Source organism: Palaemon carinicauda, chromosome 2, assembly GCF_036898095.1.
Source record: "Palaemon carinicauda isolate YSFRI2023 chromosome 2, ASM3689809v2, whole genome shotgun sequence".
Lineage (NCBI taxonomy): Eukaryota > Metazoa > Arthropoda > Malacostraca > Decapoda > Palaemonidae > Palaemon > Palaemon carinicauda.
In genome coordinates, this window is record NC_090726.1 from 102,802,904 (window position 1) to 102,826,255 (window position 23,352).

General features: G+C 35.8%; 1 protein-coding gene across 2 annotated transcripts in view; it reads right to left on the reverse strand.

Annotated features, from left to right (window-relative positions):
• LOC137619445 (uncharacterized) overlaps nt 1–23,352 on the reverse strand; it is a 465,634-nt gene that overhangs the window by 360,149 nt on the left and 82,133 nt on the right. For both annotated transcript variants that reach the window (XM_068349510.1, XM_068349505.1), the window contains exon 2: nt 3,199–3,402. In XM_068349510.1, the coding sequence (XP_068205611.1) occupies nt 3,199–3,371 (173 nt within the window). In that variant the 5' untranslated portion in view covers nt 3,372–3,402. The remainder of the gene's footprint in view (nt 1–3,198; nt 3,403–23,352) is intronic.

A 23,352-nucleotide genomic window follows, 5' to 3' on the forward strand; every position in this document is an offset into this window, starting at 1 on the left:
AAATACTTTATATAACATATCATAATAAGTATCTATTGGAATTTGGGTAACATGAAGGATTCGAAGTTTCCCTTTGTTACCCGACTGACTTTTTTGTCTTAGGTCAACAGAATTTTCCTTAATTAAATTAAGTTGATCATAACCAAACTTGATCACTGTTTCTGTTGCGGTAGTCCTTTTTAATAGAAAGAAATTGCATTATAAATGTTAGCCTACCTTTAAGGCTGGGGATTGACATGGGGATGTGCCTGATGTCAAAGGACGGAGCATAGAAAATCAACTCAATGCTATGAGGCAGCATCCTCTTTGTTTTATTTTGTAACACGTCAACAGACGGGAGAACAACAAATTGCGACTAATGAGTACTGTGACTTCTACCATTCCAACAGCTAATGCAGTTAAAGTCACAAATGGATGAATATTACTGATGGTATGTCATATATATATATATATATATATGCATATATATATATATATATATATATATACGACTAGTAATATATACATGAATTCGTGAGCTCCCAAACTCACCTGCCTTATATTACATAATCTTATACACAAGAGAATACATCCGAGCTCTGACAATAAAACGACACTCTCAGACAATAATAAATATCTCTTTCCATTACACTCAAAACAAAACTGGGTGATTACTTTACTTTTAACCGGAACTATTCTAATACCAACCTCTTACTTCAGTTCTTAGTCAGGGGATACGAGCAAAGCACTGAAATAATTATTGGTTTGCAAAATAATACACTTTACAAATATATATATATATATATATATATATATATATATATATATATATATATATAGATATATACATATATATATATATATATATATAAATAAATATAAATAAATATATATATATATATATATATATAAATATAAATAGATAAATATATATATATATATATATATATATACTATGAAAATATCAATTAAAAAATAATACCAAAACTATATCACTCAAAATTTAAATATGAAACAAATCTTAGTCTAATACAAAATGACACTTCCATTAAATTATACAATCACTTGTATCTGTAGAAATTAATTTAAGAAAATTTTTAATTTTGTCACTTAATGAAAAAAGTTGAAACTTTAACACTATAGAAAATAAATCAAAATTACACTTCCATATAGTAACTGTTACTCATACATCCTTATGCCTCACACAAGGTTACCGAATGGTTAAGTAAAAGTAAATATACCTTATTTTTTAACCAAATCTCACAAGGCCAGTCACAAAAAACAATTAATCTTTACAATATCGCTGTACTCACATATACATGGCACTTGTTACAACTTAAACCCCAGAAATTCCAATGTTTGAACAAACACTATTCACATTTGAGTGAAAACATTATGTACGTTTGAGAGGAAACACTATGCACGTTAGAGAGAAAATACATAGTGGCTGGATAGATGCTGGAGAGAGGACTGTCAGACGTTGACTCTTTCAGAGGGTCATGCTGGATCTCTGGTTCCTATGCATTGGTAGGCCCTTATATATTAACCTAATTCATTCCAGAATCTTCCAGTTCAGCCTTCTGGAAGCGTGGGGGCAGGTCCGGGCGGCTTCTTATGACGTCAGGTTGCCAACTTGGCAGATTGAAGAAGGGGGTTCATTCGTCGTCTAACGAGACAACAATCTCGGCTAGTTGCACCCACCTCCTCTCATAACATTAAAAAAAGAATAATCTTTAATCTAGAATATTCATGTAATCCCTAGTGTTTGTCATTCAGCATACCTTTTAACAAAATTACATAAGACTTCGTAACAAAAGTACATCAAATAAAAATCATATTCTTTTAAATGACGTAAACTTACATATACGGAACTTAATCAAAATACAAATATATGTATGACGACAGTGTTATGTAACTTACATGCATTTACTTAATCCCACATGAGTGAAACTCACATTACTTTACATCTCTTAAATACACAAAGGAAATACGTGAATAAAATAGTTTAGTCATGTTAGACCAGCTTCGTAAGAATATATATATATATATATATATATATATATATATATATATATATATATATACATATATATATATTCGGTAGATGTCTTGTATTATATAACACAGAAATAATTTCAACTGAAAGCTTGGCAACGTGTACTAAGCTTTTTTTGTGGGGGTTTGGGGGACAGCGGGTTGGTGGGTGCAGATACTGTAGTTGAGCAATAACAGCAAAATTCTATATCGGATATTGTTTGTAAGATATATAATTATTAGACAATTACTTCGTATCATTGTTAGTTAATTTAGATAAGGAATAGATAAGAGGCAATTGAGCATTAAGACGTACATTATGTTAATAAACTCTTTCAAATTGTATTTTATGAGCTCAAAAATACCATAACAACATATCAAATCTAAAATAAATACTTGAATATGGCAATGATAAAAGAGCTAGGCATAGTTTCGGTTATTGTAAGCCTGTAAAGTTTAGTGTTTATCTAGGTAGACTATAATATGCGCAAGCTTATTTTCATAAAACCCATATTACAATATGTGAAAAGCAGGTTTTTTTTTTTTTTTTTTCCATATTCGAAATGAGAACATTGTTAATCATGCTGATTTAAATTTGAATAGATGGCAACCAAGGCATATTTCAAGAGATAGAATCTTGAAAAGCAGAAATAAATTTGAAAACATATCATACTCCTGGTATAAAAAATATAGAACATCTTCGACAATGCAATGTCAATTTCTAGATACAAGCGACTTCAAAAATTATGATTCCGTCCTTACACAGAAGTATAAAACTTTCAATGCAAAGATTAAATATGCTGTGATAAGTCACTAGATTCTACATTTTCCTGAAACGTTATAGATATTTTCTTTTTACATCATCATTTATTTTTCAAATAACATTTTGATGAGAATATTTGATTCCATTTTCATGTATAAAACCTCTTTTACTGTGTTATCGAAGTGAAAATATGAATACTCGCAAACGAACAAAAAATCTTATGGATATCTTCAATTAAAGTGTTATAGTTTATACTTTTTGGTGCTAATTATTTCACTTCGAAGTACAATTTCTGTGATACATGCAACCTATTTTAGCTACTTTACCGGCAGGCGCTTATTGAACGACTTTCCATTATCATAAAGGTATTAAAAAAGATGCTCTAATATATTTATATGAGGACTAGCAGAATAGTAGCTTACCTTTTCTCCAACCACCGTAAGCAGAATATCACTATGATGATCATAAAGAAGAAACCGAAGATGGTCAGGATCAGTATTCCCACTGTTATGTTCAGAACGTGTTCATTTTGTTCAAGACGATCTCGTTCACTCAGTGTGTCGTTTTGCCCGTCAGCTAAACTGATCTCTGTCATCTTCTAACTTGAATTTGAACGTATCTAAGACCTGAAAGTAAATGAATGATGATTTTTCTGTTATATCCATACTTGATGTTAATAAATCAAAATCCTTAATGGCAAATACGTTTGTGTAGTAGATTTATATTGTTGACATTCTAAAAATATCTTAAACCGAATCCCCTGAATCTCTACGAATTCCAGATAATTAGGATGTAGAAACAAAGCTTATGTCTACTCCATTTATTTGAAATGTGATAAAAATGTTGAAATCGTCGCCTCTTTCCACTGTCGTTTTGAAAGGAAAATCAACCACAATTTTAAAGTTACTTGTTATCCTCAAACTAAGACTAATCATTGGTTAGTGTTTTTAGATATTATCTGATATACAAAGATGGCCATGTCTCTCTAATCTCTCTTTCAACCTCAATATTCAATGAATATTCTGTATGAAGGAATACTTTTTGCTTGATATTGAAAGATGAGGAATCACAAGGTAAATGATAGGAATATATATATATATATATATATATATATACATGTATATATATATATATATATATGTGTGTGTGTGTGTGTGTGTGTGTGTACACTAAATTTATGTATATTGTATGATAAAACTTGTGAAAAGGGCTTATTTTCCCTTCATTGTATATGATGTAAAAATAAAACAATTAATGTGTTCATGTGAGTTGATGTAAAAATAAAACAATTTATGACTGATATTGTCTTCTGGGACGAAGGTTCTAGATGCTGTTTCGGAGCCAGAGAAACATCGGAAGGATCTGAGAATAGTTGCCATATTGATAGATTCAAGCATGCAGAAGCAAGAGCATGTGCTTTCATGTTATACAATGGCGTCTTGGTGCCTTTACTAATACTCCAACGTACCCTTATGAAACAGAAGACTTAGTACAAATTGGCTTAATGTCCTGATAATGTAATCACCGCGATGCTCGGAAATGTAAGAATGAACCTCCTGGATTGTGTTGCAGTGGAGGGAAAATTAGACTGCCTTTGTTACTTGAATTTGAATATCTGAAAAACTTCTCAATGAAACATCTCACCATTCAAAACATTTCCTTGAAAGCATACAACTATGCAATAATGCTTTCCAGATGACTTACTTTGGAGCAAAATTTGTGAATGAGAGGGGATTTATGCTTCTATTCAAAATCCAAGGGCAAATATACCCGGGCAATGCCAGGGATTTCTGCTAGTTATATACTAGCAAGGTTACCCGGCGTTGCACGGGTATATTTGCCCTTTGATTTTGAATAAGGGCATAAATCCCTCTTATTCACAAATTTTACTCCAAAGTAAGTCATCTGGAAAGCATTATTATATGGTAGTATGTTTTCCAGGAAATGTTTTGAATAGTGGGATGTCCTATTGATAAGGTTTTTTTTTTCAGAAATTCAGGAGGTTCAACTAACACAGACAGTCTAATTTTCCCTCCACTGCATCACAATCCAGGAGGTTCATTCTTCCATTTCTGAGCATCACAGTGATTACATTGTTGTGACATTAAGCCAATTTGTACCATGTCTTCTGTTTCATAGGGGTATCTTGGATTATAAGTGAAGGCAACAAGACGCCATTGTACAGCATTAAAAGGACGTGCTCTTGCTTCTGTATGCCTGACTCAATCAACATGGCAAGTATTCTCAGATCCTTTCAATGTTTCTTGGTTTCGGTAGACAATCATTTTTTATTGGCTATCCTAAGGTCGAGTCATTCTTTGATTTCTTTATTCCTGATTTCATATAGCTGCTATTCTTTGTTGATTATTTTCAAGGCAAGAATTTGTTTGGTCTCCATCCTGTGCTTCACGACTATTTGCCATTCTGTTTACATTAGTGTTTCTTATTAAATCCATCTGCTCATTGTCTTCTGTTTCACGTCTAGCTTCCATTCTGCTTGCATTAGTGTTCCTTCTAAAATTTATCTGCTTTTCGTCTTTTGCTTCTCGTCTAGCTGACATTCTGCTTACATTGGTGTTCCTTATTAGATTCCTCTCCTCATTATCTTCGCCTTCACGTCCAGCTGTCATTCTGCTTGCTTTAGTGATCCTTCTTAAATCCATCTGCTCTTCTACTTGCATGAGTTGTTCTTTGTTCTTCATCCTGTGTCTCACATCTGGCTGCCATTCTTATTACATTTGTTTCCCTCCATAAATTACTCTGCTCTTCTCTTTCCTCTTTATCTTTTTCTTTTCACTGAATTTGCTTTATTGGATTTACCGAATGAGAAACTTTTTTGGGGTGGCATCATTTTGTAGAAAACTAAAAACAAATTTAATAATTACAAATGACTCGACCATTAAATATTCTGTAGAACCTCTTCTTGGGTGGCATGATTCTGCTTGCATTAGTGTTCCTTCTTTGATTCCTCTGCTCTTCATCTTCGACTTCATGTCTAGCTACCATTCTGCTTATATTAGTATACCTTCTCAAATTCATCTGCTCTGCGTCTTCTGCCTCACATCTAGCTGCCATTCTTCTTGCATTTGTTTCCTTGCATAAATTCCTCTTCTCTTCTGTTTCCTGCTATCTTCTTTTCACCTAATTTGCTTCATCGGATTTGCCGTAGGAGAACCTCTTTTTGGGTGACACTATTTTGTAGAAAACTTAAAAAAAATATATAAAACTTACGTAGGACTTAACCATTAGATATTCTGTGGAATCTCTTCTTGGATGGCATCATTTTGTAGAAAAGTGAAAAATTCTAAAAATTACATAAGACTGAACCATTGAATAATCTCTAAGTTTTTGTATATTTTATCACATGGAAAAGAAAATCAGTATATGCTGTGTGTAGGGGGGGGAGGGTGCTACACCCAAGGACCGCCTTATTTATACAATTTCTATCTCGAAATTAAATGCAATTGGTTCATTATTATTGAATGCAGTTTTATGGGTTAGTAATAATGGTGGTTCTTAATCGAAATAAAAATAACGACGGTTGATTTCTTGATTGTTAAATAATTATTTTTTAAAAGTTGAGGTCTTCGGTGCCAAGCTGACCTACTTCGCAGGATTTCATGAAATACAATTTTTGGGGTCTATAATTATGGGGCCTGTAGACCGACAAGGTGAAACTTGACCAAATTGCAAATAGCAGCGTTAGCATATATATATATATATATATATATGCATATATAACGGATTTTGAGCGAAGCAAAAAATCTATCTTTGGGTGAGATGGCCATGTCATCCTGATGGATGTAAAGTCTAATTTTACTGTCTTTCTCACATTCTAGCTCTATCGGCTTGAGCCGAAATGGTGCATCCACTGTAACATTGCGGATCGGTTGTATATGAACTGCTGACAGGTGCCATCCCTCTAAGAAAGGGATGGTTAACGTCACCTATACCGTATGAGACATTTTCTAGCATTGTCGATTGCGACGTCTCATTATCGCTTCGATGTCCAAGATCAGTCGAAGAAAGTCTGATCTGCGTGGAGAGAGCTTCCCCACTCATGACAGGACCAACATGGTCTTGGGCCTTTCGGGCTTTAACATTTGTTAGAGAAGTAATTAAGGAAGGACCTATATTGGCTTTTTAGATCTATTCAAGCGTTTAAACCCGTATCTTCTCCAGATTCTAGTACATATATCCTTTAGGAAGCAATTTATAGGAACTTCCATCAGGTTGACATGGCTTGAGCCCAAATATATATATATATATATATATATATGTGCTAATTATATATTACATGTTTAAAACACATGACCTAATAGGTCACTGTGGAAGTAGAAGCGAGTGTAAGAAGTGCTGTAGTCCTATCATAGCAGGATGCGAATACCAAACCTCAGCAATGTAACATTTTTCATGAAGAGTAAACACTAACCCAGTCCGTGAGAAAGGTTGCCTGTGAGAACAGAACTGAGTATCTTCCGGTATTAATGTGGTGTTTACATAAATCATTAAGTGCTGAAATAACTTTAACATGCATATGGATATTTGTATCAGTTTTACTCGACGATGTCATTCGGAATGGTCATCCGACCAAACCAGCTATACTCCTGTGATGGAGATGTTAACACTGTTGTTCTTAAAGAATAAACCATTTTAAAGTTAACTTACTTCGACTTTACTTGCAGATGTAACATACCAACTATAATAATTAACACATTTTAGATGACATTTGAAGAGAACCCAAATGTGTGTTAACAACAATAGCACACTAATAAATGGTGGCAGCGGTAAAACTCTAAGAACCAGAGAAAGATCTTCAAGAACCAGCGAATAAAATACTAAGAACCAGAGAAAGATCTTCAAGAACCAGCGAATAAAACTCTAAAAACCAGAGAAAGATCTTCAAGAAAACAACAGTAAGGAATCTACAATTTTGACTAAGTATCATAGTCCACCGAAGAAATGAAACAGTTAATACCAACAAATGAATGTTATACAAACTGATGAACTGGATCTTCAATCAACATCCTAAGAAAACCAAGGACTGACATTCAACGTTTACAAAACATTGAAGAAACATATCCAGGAAGCACTACATTCAACGGAAATCGGACCGAAAACATTCACCCAAACAGAGAGAGGAAATCGGACCGAAAACATTCACCCAAACATCAAGAGAGAGAGAGGAAATGACGACATCACACAACGCCATATAAACCGAAGCTAAGTACAATTTTCTTATTCATTTCAGTATTGAGCAGGGAGGTGTACTTACCACGAGTCGATAGTCCATTATTACTGGGGTGAGTTGTTTGCTAATCTTCAATTTCCTTTCATTAAAGGAAACTGTGTTCAACTCCGAATTCTCATCTATATTTTTTTTTTCTCTCTGTGCTAATTCCGCTTTCTTTCAGAAATTCTCGGGAAATATCATTGTATTCCGTTTTCTTTCAGAAGTTCTCGGGAAATATCTTTGTATTAGTATCATTGTTTTGGGGAATTTTGTTATAATCTTTATCATATAGTGCTTATGCGTTTACGCAGTGGACGTCTGTATTCATATAGATATTTTGATAGGATTGCAAGGGGTCGTAGAAATAGGAAAAGAAATACCGTAAACATGACGCCCCCTGTGAGCCCAGCCCCTGGACCGAGTAACCCAACAGCAGGACAGGGTAATCCCCTTCCTATTGTGACACTTGTAAATGCTCGATCTGCAATCCTTCCTTTTCAGGGTCGGGTTAATTGGTTCTTGCCTCAGAATGTGGAGTCATGGATTTCATCCGTCGATGCCCATTTAAATGCCAAACAAATCGTAGATCCTTTTGTACAATTACAAGAAGCTAAAAGTTTTATAGACTTTTCTAAAGGAGATGCGAGTGCATATTTAAGGGGTGTTTCCTTTCAAGAAGCAGTTACCTTTGATGATTTCAAAGTTAGGCTACATGCAGTCTATGGGGGTGAAGAAGCCTTGGATGTAGTTTTAACATTAAAAGATACACTTAATCAAGCCACTATGTATCGGCTTAATGTTATTGAGAGAGCAGCTCTCATAGCCGATAGGCTTAATGAATATCAAGATATTTTAGGTAATTCCACTTGGGTTACTAGAGATAACATCTCCGTGAAAGATTTTTTACGATTAATGTATTTAACTTGCATGACACTTATGTTGCCTGAAGCTTTAGTGCGGTGTTTTGATAAAAAGTTAACACCAGCAAGTACGGAATAGGATGTATATAAACAGATAAAGAAACACATGTCTAAGTGTCCTGATCTTGATCCCGTGTTAACTCAAGTTTTTGCAAAAAATGAAACAAAGCCACAACAAGTAAATGTAGTTAATAATAGTCAAGTTGCAGGAATGACGTGTTATAATTGCAAACGTCAAGGTCACTTGATTGCGGACTGCAGAACGAAATTCTGTTCGATACATAATAGTACGACTCATTCATATAGTCAGTGCTACTAGCGTAAGACACAACAGAATCCTAGAAATACACAGTCAATTCCACAGTCAGTTCCATATGGAAATAAAAAGAAAAGTCCTCATTTTAATAAGAAGAAACAGCCAAACGTCAATGTAGTTCAGAATCCGAAACAACAAACAGTTCTTCGAATGACGCTGAGCCTGGGTCGTCAAACCAGACCTCGCAAGGTCAGACTAATTTTCAGAATGTGCAGAGCAAAGCAAATACCACATAATTAACTTCAGTGGGGAAGAGAGTGATGTTGGGTCAAGATCATGCATGTCAACATCAGTAGTATTGAATAATCAATTTAATGTTTTATCAGATCATTGTGAGGCAATAGATTTTCCTATGAAACACACGGCCGAATTAAGTAAATCAGTGCACGCTCCTGTAGATTTGCAACGAATTCATACAATAATAAGCGAAAATGAGTTACGACAAACATTATATGCTGTAAATTTAGAACACAGATCATTTACATTATTTTTTTACCCTGGTAGTCCACGTAATATCATGGATTTGAGGATACATCATTTGTTGTTTTCGAACTTTCCAATAGAAAAATCCGGAGGGAGACTCTCGGGTATAGGAAATAATGAATGAAATGTAATAGGCGTAACTCATGTTCAGTTCAAGGTTGGTAAGCGCACATTTGCCGATACATTTGTTGTTGTATAAAACATTGATTTGTATCCAGCTGTAATTATAGGATACCCATCTATGGGCAATCAAAACATTATCTTACCCCCTGCCAAGCACGGCGTGTATATCAAAGGAAAATTCTATAAGTCTTCTAATACCTTAAAATCAGTTTTGGATAAAAAGGAGACGACAAATGAAACAGTGACGTACATTGAAGAACCAATAACTTGTCTCACTAATAAAGAAATAATATACGCGACCCAACAGAATTCTCGTTCACCCGTAATATCATCTTGCACGCAATCTATCGAGCCAAACGTACCTTCGAATTTAATAGTGCAAGTAAAGAAACATTACCGGGATCTGAAATATCAATCCTTTCCAACACTTTGAAAACTAACAGATTGTCTGTCACATAAGCTATTTAATACAGTAGGCTCACATCAACAATGTAATATAGAAGTCTGTAATCATTTACATACCACTTTAGTAATTCACAAAAATCAACATATCTTGGATGTAGAAGTTTATAAACATCGTATTCTTACCGTTGCTGAAATTAATCATGCTCAATCAGTTGCGGATGAATCCCTTTTGCAATCTATTAAAAATAAAATCAATAAAGACATTCAAGACGAAGAAATTCAGCAGAAAATTTTTGGACTTTTAACTAAATATCATGATGTTTTTTCCACTACGGATGGATCCTTAGGAAAAACAGATGTGATCGAGCATCAAATAAGGATAAAGGACAAGCAGAAAATTATCTATGTACCCTCGTACAGACTCCCCATGAAATTCCAGAATGAAATAAATGATGAAGTAGGTAAAATGCTAGAAGAAGGAGTCATTAGGAAATCGAACAGCCCTTATAATTTTCCATTGATAGTTGTACCGAAAAAAGATCGAACATGGCGTATCTGCGTAGACTTCCGTCGCCTAAACAAGGAGACAATCCCTGATCGATTCCCAGTGCCATGTACTGACGATATTTTATCTTTGTTAGGTCAGAATAAATATTTTACCAGTTTGGACTTACTTAAAGGCTTTCACCAGATATCATTAGAAGAAAATAGTATCCCACACACAGCCGTCAGCACAGCCAGGGGACATTATGAATTTTTAAGGATGCGTTTTGGTTTACGTTGTGCTCCCATAACATTTACAAGAATGATTAACATAGTATTTGGAGACTTGCTAGGGGATATATTGCATGCCTATATGGACGACCCTGTAATCTTTTCCAACACCTTAGAAGAACATCTACGTAAATTAGAACTAGTACTACAGAGACTAAGACAACATAACTTATGGGGTAAAGATTAGTAAATGTAAATTTTTCAAAACAGAATTAGTCTATTTGGGTTTTATGGTGTCAAGCCAAGGTCTTAAAGTAGTCCATGATAAGGTGTCGGGTATCCGTAACTTTCCGATACCTACTACTGTCAAGGGAATACAGCAATTTCTGGGTTGTAGTGGATATTACAGGCGTTTTATATGCAATTATTCAATAATAGCCGCTCCCTTAACTGATCTTACGAAGAAGGGCGTAGATATCATATGGTCTGAGCAGCATCAACAGGCGTTTAATACCTTGAAAGATGAACTCTGTAGTTCTCCTATCTTAAAATTTCCTGACTTCGGTAAGGAATTCTTCATTGCAACAGACGCCTCAGACTTAGGAGTAGGTGGGGTATTGCTTCAGCAATATGAAAAACCATTTTTCCCGATAGCTTTTTATTCTCGAAAACTGAGAACTTCCGAAAGTAAGTATGCAGTAATAGACAAGGAAGGGCTAGCTATTGTTAATTCACTAGTGCATTTCAAGTTCATAATATACGGTTATCCCGTTAAGGTCCTTACTGATCATAAACCACTAACCGACTTCTTTAAAGGCTTCAACCACAGCCCCAAACGAACTCGGTGGCATTTGATCATTCAAGACTTTGGCGCGAGAATCGGGTATTTACCTGGGAAAGCAAATATCATTGCTGATGCATTATCACGCAACCCCGTGTCATCTTGTACGGAGCCTTTAGCTGAATTAATAGATATATCAACATCCATGCCTATTGTTAAAACAATATCTGAACAAGAAGATTTGGGCTGGAGTGCTGAATTATTACAGACTGAGCAAGGAAAAGATCAGAAATTAGAAAAAATTATAAATGCTTTGAAAGGCAATCATAAAGAAAAGGAATATATAAAGTATAAGCAGCAGAATTATATAATCAAAGACAATATTCTGTGTAGGACCGTGACAAGGAAAACCCGCAATACACCACATGTAACTAACGACCAGGTAGAGGTACCACTCTCACTTATTTCCACTGTCCTGAATTGGTTGCATGCAAATCCATTGCATGGACACCCAGGGTTCTCATTAATGTCACAGAAAGCCAAATCATTGTTTTAATGGCATACGATGCTTACAGATATAAAAAAACACATAGCTAATTGTCGCACATGCTAGGAAAACAAAGGGCATACGAAAACACCTGTCAGCCTAGGGGCTTATCCCGTGCCCAATCAACCCTTTGAAAAAATACATTTAGATTTATTAACAGGATTTTACGAGTCAGACAGAGGAAATAAGCACCTCTTAGTAATTGTAGATGCTTTAACTCGATATGCAGAACTAATAGCGCTTAAAACTAAAACTGCGATTGAATGCGCTAGGAAGTTTTACGAGTGTTACATTTGTAAACATGGAATTCCACACATGATAATCTCAGACTCGGGTGGAGAATTTAATAATCACTTTCTTACCTCATTGTGTGATCTCCTTAGCATAAAGAAAATAAATACCATGATATATCACCCAGAGTCGAATGGGCTAGTGGAAAGAGCAAATAGGAAGGTTTTAAATATATTAAGAGTAACACTAGGGGGATCAGACCCCAACTTGGATATTGCAATACCTGCGGTACTGAGTACTCTGAATCATTCATATCATATATCAATTAAAATGTCACCGCACGAAGCATTGTATGGTACCCCAGTTAGAACGCCTTTCCATGTATTAACGCATACAACTAATTTATCAAATCCTTTAAAAGAATGTATAAATGCAAGGAAAAGTCGTTTTGATATCCTTCGAAAGAATTTAGAAGAATCACAAATCATAAGGAAAAGGAATCATGATAAATTAGCGAAGCCAACTAAAACATATACCGTGGGTGATAATGTATACATACAGGTAAATGTACGTAAAGGACTCAATTATAAACTAGCACCCAAGTTTGAAGGCCCATTTAACATTTTGGAAACATTAACGGCCAATAGGTTTAGAGTTCAAAACGTATCCCAACCCACAGATGAGAGAATCGTGCCATTGGCTCACATAAGAAATTAAAATGAGAGGGAAAGAAGTGAGGGAAAGGTTTTTATTTTTTTTATTACATTATATGTTAAAAGTTTTCTTCTTAATACAGGAGTAATTACATATTTTTTTCTCGTTACAGGTTTCCAAGATGAAGTTTTTGTTGTTGGGAGTGATATTGTTCGCTCAGACATTTTTCTCTTGTGGGATGAGCTCTAAAACTAAAAGTATAGATTTTAAATATGGCACTATAGTTGAAAGACAAGAAGACGTTTTTATTACATCAAGTAACATAGTTGTTGAAGTGCGTATGCAAGCAATTTTTCTTCCCAGAGAATGACGTCACTAGCTTAAAAAGTGCCATTGCAAGGTTTGCTGTTTCATTAAATGAAATGCATAGAAGACATTTTCTTTTTTAATACAGAGAGTTCGCTTGCTTCGACACGAAAAGTTGCAGAGATGCTATCTGACGACTTGCAAAATAATACTTACGAGGCAGAATCTTTGGCTCATGACATTTTGATGTGGACTGTAGGACACGATAATCTTGAGAAACGTAACCCGTTTATTTTTGCTGCACTAAACATCTTTGGTTCTATTGCAAGTTTAGGTTTAGGAATTTCCAATCGTCTTAAGATTAGTAATCAAAATAAGAAAATTGAGTTCTTGACTCATGAAGATGAATTGATTATGTCAAAACTAAGGAATCAGTTAGCTTCAATCAATCAAATTATGAGTTTAGTAAATGAACATTCTAGTAATATCAATCAGATTATGGAAGTACAGGATTTGTTGGCAACGTTAACGTATTATGATTCAAAAATAGATCACATACATAACAGAATTGCACATTTCATTGAGAAATCAAAAGATTATGTGGAAGCTATCACGTTAGCGACTAAAGGTGTACTGTCACCCCATTTGTTGCCAATAAGATACTTGAAGTTAATTGTGGAGAACGGACGGGAGAAATTAGGTTATATTCCTTTGTTAGAATTTTATTACAGCCTAATTACAGTAAGCGTTGAAAATCACAGGATTATGATTACAATTCCCTTTGATTCTTCCGTTGCCTGGCAACCTTACAGGATATCACCATTTCCGACTTTCATGACGAATCAATCAAATCCAGTAATATCCAGTTTGACAGGACACGTATTGATTTCCCCAGACAAGGAAACATATACGGTCATTAAAGACTTAAATCAATTAACTCACTGTTCAGACGCAATGGATAGAAAAATATGTACAGCTGACTCATTTGAATTCCATAAAAATTTAATGGATTCTTGCGAGTTAGGTATAGTGCTAGACGGTGCTCTCTCCCATACAAGTGAAAATTGTCTGGATAGTCTTTATCCCTTTGATAATAATAAGTTCAATTGCAGACTGAACAACGGCTCGTGGATACGATACAACAAGGCCGGCTTCAATGTATCATGCCCGGACGGATCCACGTCCTATTCCCAAATCTTCGTTGCAGTAGATGGTTGTATCGGGACGTCCCCGAATTACATGGTGCAAGGAATCAAGACTATCATCAGAGAACGAGCCTACTTCGCGAACTTCACGTGGTCAACAACAATTCCATCTTTACCTCTCCCATACAAAGAACATGTAGATAAGCGGTTGATGAAATTGACCGAGATGGACCACCCGTCACCGACTTATGCAGATCTACGATTTTACATATTCCTGGCAGCTTTATGCGCCACGGTGATGATTTTTATCGCCGTTAACATCTTTGTTTGGCGTAGATTAAGGTACAATAGTTTGCAGCTCAAACATAACGTTTTCCCATGTCCAGACAAAACTCCTTATTTATTTCAATTTAAAGCCGTTTAAAACTGGCCCCTTCATTCGCTCAAAGGAGTAAAAATGTCTTGGAAAAGTGTTGTGTACGAAAACCAGTTAGTACGCTAGTAATATGTAATTGAAGAGACTATTGAACATTTGCATTTTAAAAACATTTTTACAAACATTTTTTAAAATAAAAACATTTAAAACTTAAAGAATCTATGGTCATCTAATAAAATATATAAGCCCTATATATATATATATATATATATATATATATATATATATATATATATATATATATATATGTACGAAACCGTGATACGTGTACGTACCAGGAATTCGTGTTTGTGCACTAAAATTGTATCTTTACCAAGGTAACAAATAGTTTTATTAATTACCGTATTATAATAATCTATATTTCTGACAAAGGTAACAATTATTCTTTAACAAAGTTACCGAATCATATGTATATCAGTATTTTTTTTTTTGGTACCATATAATCATTTGCTAAGCAATGTACCATATATGTGATCTGTATTTATCATGCATTTTTTTTTGTTTGCTTTGGTAATATCTGTTAATATGCATTATTATTATTATTATTATTATTATTATTATTATTGTTATTTTTTTTAATGTGCCTATTTGAACATTCATCCTCATTTGCTTATGGCTAAAGTTAAACAAAATATGATATATATGTCCAGTCACACTCCTAGTAAACATATTTTGACGTGTTGTTAATTTTTTTTTTTTTGAAATTGAGATAGCTGGCCGAGCTTATGTAATAATTATATATTACATGTTTAAAACACATGACCTAATAGGTCACTGTGGAAGTAGAAGCGAGTGTGAGAAGTGCTGTAGTCCTATCATAGCAGGATGCGAATACCAAACCTCAGCAATGTAACATTTTTCATGAAGAGTAAACACTAACCCAGTCCGTGAGAAAGGTTGCCTGTGAGAACGGAACTGAGTATCTTCCGGTATTATTGTGGTGTTTACATAAATCATTAAAAGCTGAAATAACTAACATGTATATTGATATTTGTATCAGTTTTACTCGACGATGTCATACGGAATGGTCATCCGACCAAACCAGCTATACTCCTGTGATGGAGATGTTAACACTGTTGTTCTTAAAGAACAAACCATTTTAAAGTTAACTTACTTCGACTTTACTTGAAGATGTAACATACCAACTATAATAATTAACACATTTTAGATGACATTTGAAGAGAACCCAAATGTGTGTTAACAACAGTAGCACACTAATAAATATATATATATATATATATATATATATATATATATATATATATATATATATATATATATATATATATATATATAAATATATATATATATACATATATATATATATATATATATATATATATATATATATATATATATATATACATATATATATATATATATATATATATATATATATATATATATATATATATATATATATGTATATATGTATATATATATATATATATATATACATATACATATATATATATATGTATATATATATATATATAATTATATATATATATATATATATATATATATATATATATATATATATGTATATATATATATATATATATATATATATATATATATATATATATATATATATATATATATATATATATATATATATATATATGTATATATATATATATATATACATATATATATACATATATATATATACTCTATATATATATATATATATATATATATATATCTATATATATTTATATATATACATATATGACCTGTGCAGACGGATAATGAGATGTCGGCATATGGGTTTTCTTCAATTATTATTAAAGGTTCATTCGTAAGTACACATTACACAACTGCCCTCTCAGGTGAGGGTCTTGTCAAATCGGGTGCTCACCGTCAACTCACTACTGCCTTCGTTATCAAAATGCAGCCATTGCAAAACATGCAGACACATAGGTTTTTGTGGAATACGCATGAATATTGAGTTCATTTACCTTGATATACAAGACATCTACATACACGAATTAGGACATTACTAACCCCCCAAGCTCCTCTCTCCAGGAGGAGGTGCACACTTGCCCTCACTAGTCAATGATATATGGAGGACACTCCGACCCGGAATAGGCATGGCATGTACTAAATAGAAATGCAACATAGAATATATATATGGAAATCACCCCCCACCCCCCCCCCCCAAAAAAAAACATATCTTCCACAAAAAAATAAAAAATTAAATATTGCATGTAAAAATGTACACAAAACAATGTAAATAATTCCACTCATTTTTTCTTAAGACCTCTGCAACCAAAACACAGAATACCGAAAGTGAAAAAAAATCATAATATCAGGTCTACATAACCTTATCAATAACCTCCCTCTGTTTGCGGGCAATATGGGCTTCTTAGACGGGACAGGGGTATGAATAGATATTCCTTCATCCCTCGATTTTACTTGTCTGGGTTTACTGCACAGTATCGCAACACATCTCACTACCACCGTTTTACCATTTATTTAAATCACTACAACACTTGCACTTGCAACTTTCAACCGGTGGCCACTAGCCGTTTTCCCGAGAAAATCTTTCATCTTCCCGCCCTACTCTCATAACATTAAGTATCAGGAATTCACATCTACACATTCTCTAACACTACCTATCCTCAAGGCTGAACTTTATTGCCATTCGGGAACCACCCTGGCCCCAGCAACCAGGAATCATATAAATACATAAATAATACAGCATACGCCTGACGGATCTCATTTGACCTATCTAACCCCTGATCATTTTTAGGTTCACTCAACAATGTTATACGTATTTCCATACTCAGCAAAATTACCACAACATTTTACGTATAAATTTAGCATCAACATAAGACATTGTTATCATCATGTTTATCTAAAATATGTCGAAAGGAGAAGTGAGGTCTGTCCAAACAATAACAACAGCAAAGGAAAAAAAAAATTCTGCTCATCAACTCTAAGTATGTTACGTATACAGGGGTAAGGAGGAACACTTTTGAAATCTACCTCTTCAGGTACCACATATATGTGTGCCTGATGATGTTCAGACACTGCACCATTAACAATGCTTTGTATCACAACTGTGTTAGACTTAACCATCTTTACTTGGTACAGCCACAAATACGCTGGCTCTAGTTTGTGTTTCCTAGATTGTAATCGTTTCAAATACACACGATCGCCAACAAATACTTTTACCGGTGTGGTTTTGAACAGACCATCATACTTTGAGCTGTGATTTTCATTAGCTCTTTTCAAAAACCTTTCAGTGGTGTTCATTACTCTCCTCAATAGATTTAATAAATATACACGGTATTGCTCAGTTGAATAATTTGGCAATTGTTGCAAATTAATGAGAACTGTATATGGTAACACAGGATCCTGTCCTTACACTAAAAAGAAAGGCGTGTCCCTGAGCGAAGCATTATATGCAATGTTCAAAGCTAACTCAGCTGTAGGAAACATGGCGTTCCAATGAATAGTGTCATCAGCCACTAAGTAACGCAAAATTCGCACTACTTCCCTATTATGCGACTCTACTAAGCCATTTGCTGAAGGCCTATATGCGGTCACTGAAAAGTGTTCAATTTTCATGAAGTCCATAACCGATTTCACCACCTTATTCATAAACTCAAGACCATTATCACTTATCAAAATTTTCGGGCAACCAAACCTAGTAATGAAAGAGCACAGCGCCTGGGCTAATGAATTTGCAGATTTATCCAACATTGCGTAAGTATGAGTGTACCGAGTAATGCATCCACAAATACAAATATATACTTATGTTGTGTTAACCCAGTAGGAAATGGTCCTACTACATCCATATGCACTATATAAAATTTAATGGGAACAACTGGCCACTTTCTGGCTTTCGGTACAGTGTTTTCATGTTCTTTGAAACAGTTACAAGCATGACAACATCTTATATAATTCTCTATAGATTTTTTCATTCCTAACCAAAAGAAGGATTCACATGCTCTCCTTAATGTTCTATCAATCCCTTAATGCCCTACATACGGACTTGCATGTACAATGTGGTTGGCTCATTTAATTAAAGAGGGAGGAAGAACTACCCGTGCACAAAATTCCCCTCCCCTCTTCTCATAAGCACAATATAAGACATCATTTTCCATAAAAAATTTCTCACGAGGCACATTCAGAAATAACGGATAACTCTCCAATTCCCCTTTAATCACTGCTCGCACTCTTTCCATCCATTCCTCTTTTTTCCGTCCCTCGCGGACTTCTTTTATGTCCCAACTTCCCAAGTCAATCAAACCTGCATCATCAGGGCATTCATTCTGGACACCCCTGGTCATGTCCTTGGTACTCCACATATATTCATCTCTTTCTCTCTCTCTCCCGAGTCGGCTCTCTCGCTCTCTCTCTCTCCTGAGTCAACTCTCTCTCTCTCTCTCCAGAGTCGACTCTCTCTCTCTCTCTCTCTCTCTCTCTCTCTCTCTCTCTCTCTCTCTCTCTCTCTCTCTCTCCCCTGTCTACTACATGTGCATCGCGAGAACTCTCATCCCGTTCTCTATTTTCTCTGTTATGATGGGGTCTTCACTATTTTGGTTATGTTCTTCGTTCCTCTTTTATGCCCTAGTTGTTACTCCTATTACTGCACTTCTAGAGAGAGCATCAGCTACCTTGTTAGCCTTGCCTTCTATGAGGTGAAAATCCCTTATATTAAACTCTAACAATCTCTCAATCCATCTCGTTTGACGAGAGGTCAAATATTTTTTATAATACAAATCACGTAAGCGGCGATGATCCCTTTGCAACTCAATCGACTGACCTAATAAAAAGAATCGATGCCTCTTTAGAACCCAAAGAATAGCCAAAGCCTCTCGATTGAATGTACTATAGTTCTTTTCTCCCCCTTTTAATACCCGGGAAGCAAAACAAATGGGTCTCTCTCTGCCTTTATCATCTCGTTGAGAAACTACGCCACCAATAGCTACACTACTCACATATGCTGTTACTAGAAACGGGCGATCAAATCTAGGATATACAAGTAATTCATTGCTAGTTAAGGCAGCTTTCAAAACCGGCATCATTACACTAGAAAAATGACTTGGAGCATTTTTAACACCGAAAGGAAGAAAATTAAACTGAAATAATTGATTGTTAGCTATAAATGCCCTTTTACATTTACTGTCTTCCTGAATGGGTATTTGATAGTATCCAGATTCTAAAAGAACAGTTGTAAAATATTTGCTATCCCGTACTTTCACAAGTAATTCTTCGATTGAGGGCAAAGGGAATACATTATCCTTAGTGACTGCATTCAATTTCCTATGATCAACACACAATCTTAGCGAGCCATCCTTATTCCTAACAGCTACAATTGGAGAAGCCAGGGGGATTCGCTCACCTTGATTATCCCTTGTTTCCTTAATTTATTAATTTCCCTTTCTATCTCTCCCTGGAAATAAATGGGTACCTTATAAGGCCTTGACCGGATCAGCTCCGCCTGCCCAGTTTCAATGCTAAAGGGAAATCGATCAATCCTCCCGGGTGGCTCATCTCCAGTTGCAATTACATCGGAATAATTATTGACAATATCACTAACTACAGGCTGATATTCCGAGGGACATAATTTTCGCACTTTCATAATCAAATTCTGAGTGCTTTCGTCTGTGCAGGCTGGAGTTGTGTCTCCCAACATCCCATTATAAGAAATTTCACATAACTCTAATTCACACACAGAATCACTTCCTAAAACAATTCTTTTATTTGAAAAATTAACTATCGTTTTATCAGCTTTGTTCTCTAATTTCTATCAAGCCCTCTAATATTATATGGGCCCAATTGTCATGGGGTTTAACAACTACCTTGGTTCCTTCTGCAAGAGGGCGACACGGAGTCACAGATATGCTCGTAAGGGTCTGGGGGGACAACACTTCACCTCTCTCAGATACAGCTGTTAGCCTACTTAAATGTCTCTCCGAGCTAACACATGCACTTATTGTCTCATGACTTTCTATCAGCAAAATGTACACTCCTGCTTTTACTGTTATTGTATCTTTTCCCCAAAAAATACAAATATGATTATGTCTATTCCTAAGATAGCCTCGATTCCTGGAATCCCCAAGGTGGGCAAGACAAAAAAATCATGTGTAAACTTCACAAACCCCACCTTAAACTGGACGATTGATGTATGGTTTATGCGTAGTTTATTTCCTCCTGGCGTGTCAAGAAAAATGGATGCCGCTGGCTGTAGTGGGTTTGAGGAAATTTTTTTTTCAATCAATGAAACACTGGCTCCTGTGTCAATCAGTGCTCGGATGGATTTATCTCGCAGGTCGATCCTAACTGCTAACATTCCCAGATGGCCATTACGAGATATGGAGCATGGGTTAATGACCTCGGCCGCCATACCGTTGCCCCTTAGTCCTCTCCCTAGTGCTGCGGGGGTGAGGTAGAGGTTACCGATGGAAGTCCCAGTGCCTGCTCTGTCACGTCTGTCGTCACTGCTTCCTTGGCTACTGCTTGTGATGTCATGCCGGGGGGGGGGGGGGCATCGAATTCCGTCACCTCCTCCTTCCTCTGTTCCCTTTTCCTTGAACATTAGACGAGGGGAGGTGGGCATGCGCCCCAGCCCGCCCGCCAGGGGTGTTTTTTGCTGGGCACACTCGAGATGAATGACCGTAGGCCTGACAAGTGTAACAGCGGGGGGATCCTTGGGTGGGGCACTCCACTCGTCGGTGCCCCTCTCCCCCACAGTGCCAACATCTGAAGACTGCTAATCTGCTGACTGCATTCCCCCTTACCACTCTTCGGAGGTCAACTTCCTCTCATGGCTGCAAACTTCTCGGATTTGGCTCCGTTACTTCCAGTCCATTTTTTCTTCTGGCAAACTGTCTAAAATGTTTTGTATCGCACTCACTACGTCTGCTAACGAGTTATTGTCATCGAACAAATAACCACATAAATACGGGTTTACTGATCTGCAAATATCTTTACGGGCAATTGCCTTTTTATCACCTTCTGGGAGATTGGCACTCCGGGTAGCAAACGAATCGCAATCCAGAAAAATGCGAGTTGCAAAACTAAGAACGGATTCACCTTCCCGTATTTTGGGCTTGTAATTTTCTTTTAGGTATCCCTTTCTCGCATCAGGCAATGCATACTTCTCAATTAAACATCGTTCTATTTCAGTATAACTTCTAAAACTTTCTTGTGGCCAACACATTACTTACATTGCCGGAGCATCTTTCAGCAATCTAATTATTTGAATAGCTTTTTCTTTTCCCAACCACCCATAAGTGGCTACTTCAAAGAGTGCCATGTCATCCTGATGGAAGGGTTCCTTTAGGTAGCCTTCTAAGGGATGTTTGCTACAGTGATACTCCCAGAGAATTAAACTGAAGGTCTCCAGGATTCCAACTCCTGGCGCGAGTATCCAATAAAGGATATCGCATAATATCAGGGGACGTATTCTAGATACGACACATAGAAATCTTCACCCCAAATAGATTTAAGTCTTTGATGTAAGGGGAAGAGTGGCAAAAGAAGGAGGTGCCGTTCTAGGTACCCGGTGGACCTCCTTCCCTACTACTACCACGACTCCATTCCTTTTCTAGTAGCCTGCTCAGCGTGTTGTGCTTCCCGTTAGCCCGGTGTTTTGTTACTAGTTTTTGGAATTATCATCATGCAATCTTCAGCATCTTCATCTTCTGGAAAGTTAATGCTTTCCTGTGTATAATTTTAGTCTCCCATTTCACAGTTAAATTTCAATAATTTAAATGTGTTTGGGTGAGTGTTGCCAAGACCGGAGGCAGCCATTTTACGACTGCAGTCGCCCGTTACATTCGCATTTTATTTAGTCAGTAGGGCGATACTTCCCGGTATTAAGCTATAATATTAGCTAGTTAGGCAAATTATTCAAGCTGTGATATTGCATACATGAAAATTATTCCTCTTCACATTATGTGGCTTTACTAATCGTATGCAGCAGGAACCCCAGTGATACCAACTACCTTGGCCATGGCTCCTACCAGAGCTAGGCTACTCTTGCTCATATATACATTAGTAAAGTAATTCCCTATGTATAGCCTCACCATGTCGTTCCTTCTCAATTCGTGTGAGAGTTTACATTCTCTAGAATCTATAGATAAGTTACGATATTCATTCTCTCTCAGAGAGAAGAGGCTAAACTCTTCCTCCCTCCCCGAGTGTCGCCGCCATTATAGACGCCAGCCACTGTCTCTCTTCATTGCCGTTGAGTAGAACAAAGTTCTTACTGCCTCCGGCTTTGATTTAGATAGTTAATAACTCAGGGTGCCCTTGTCTTG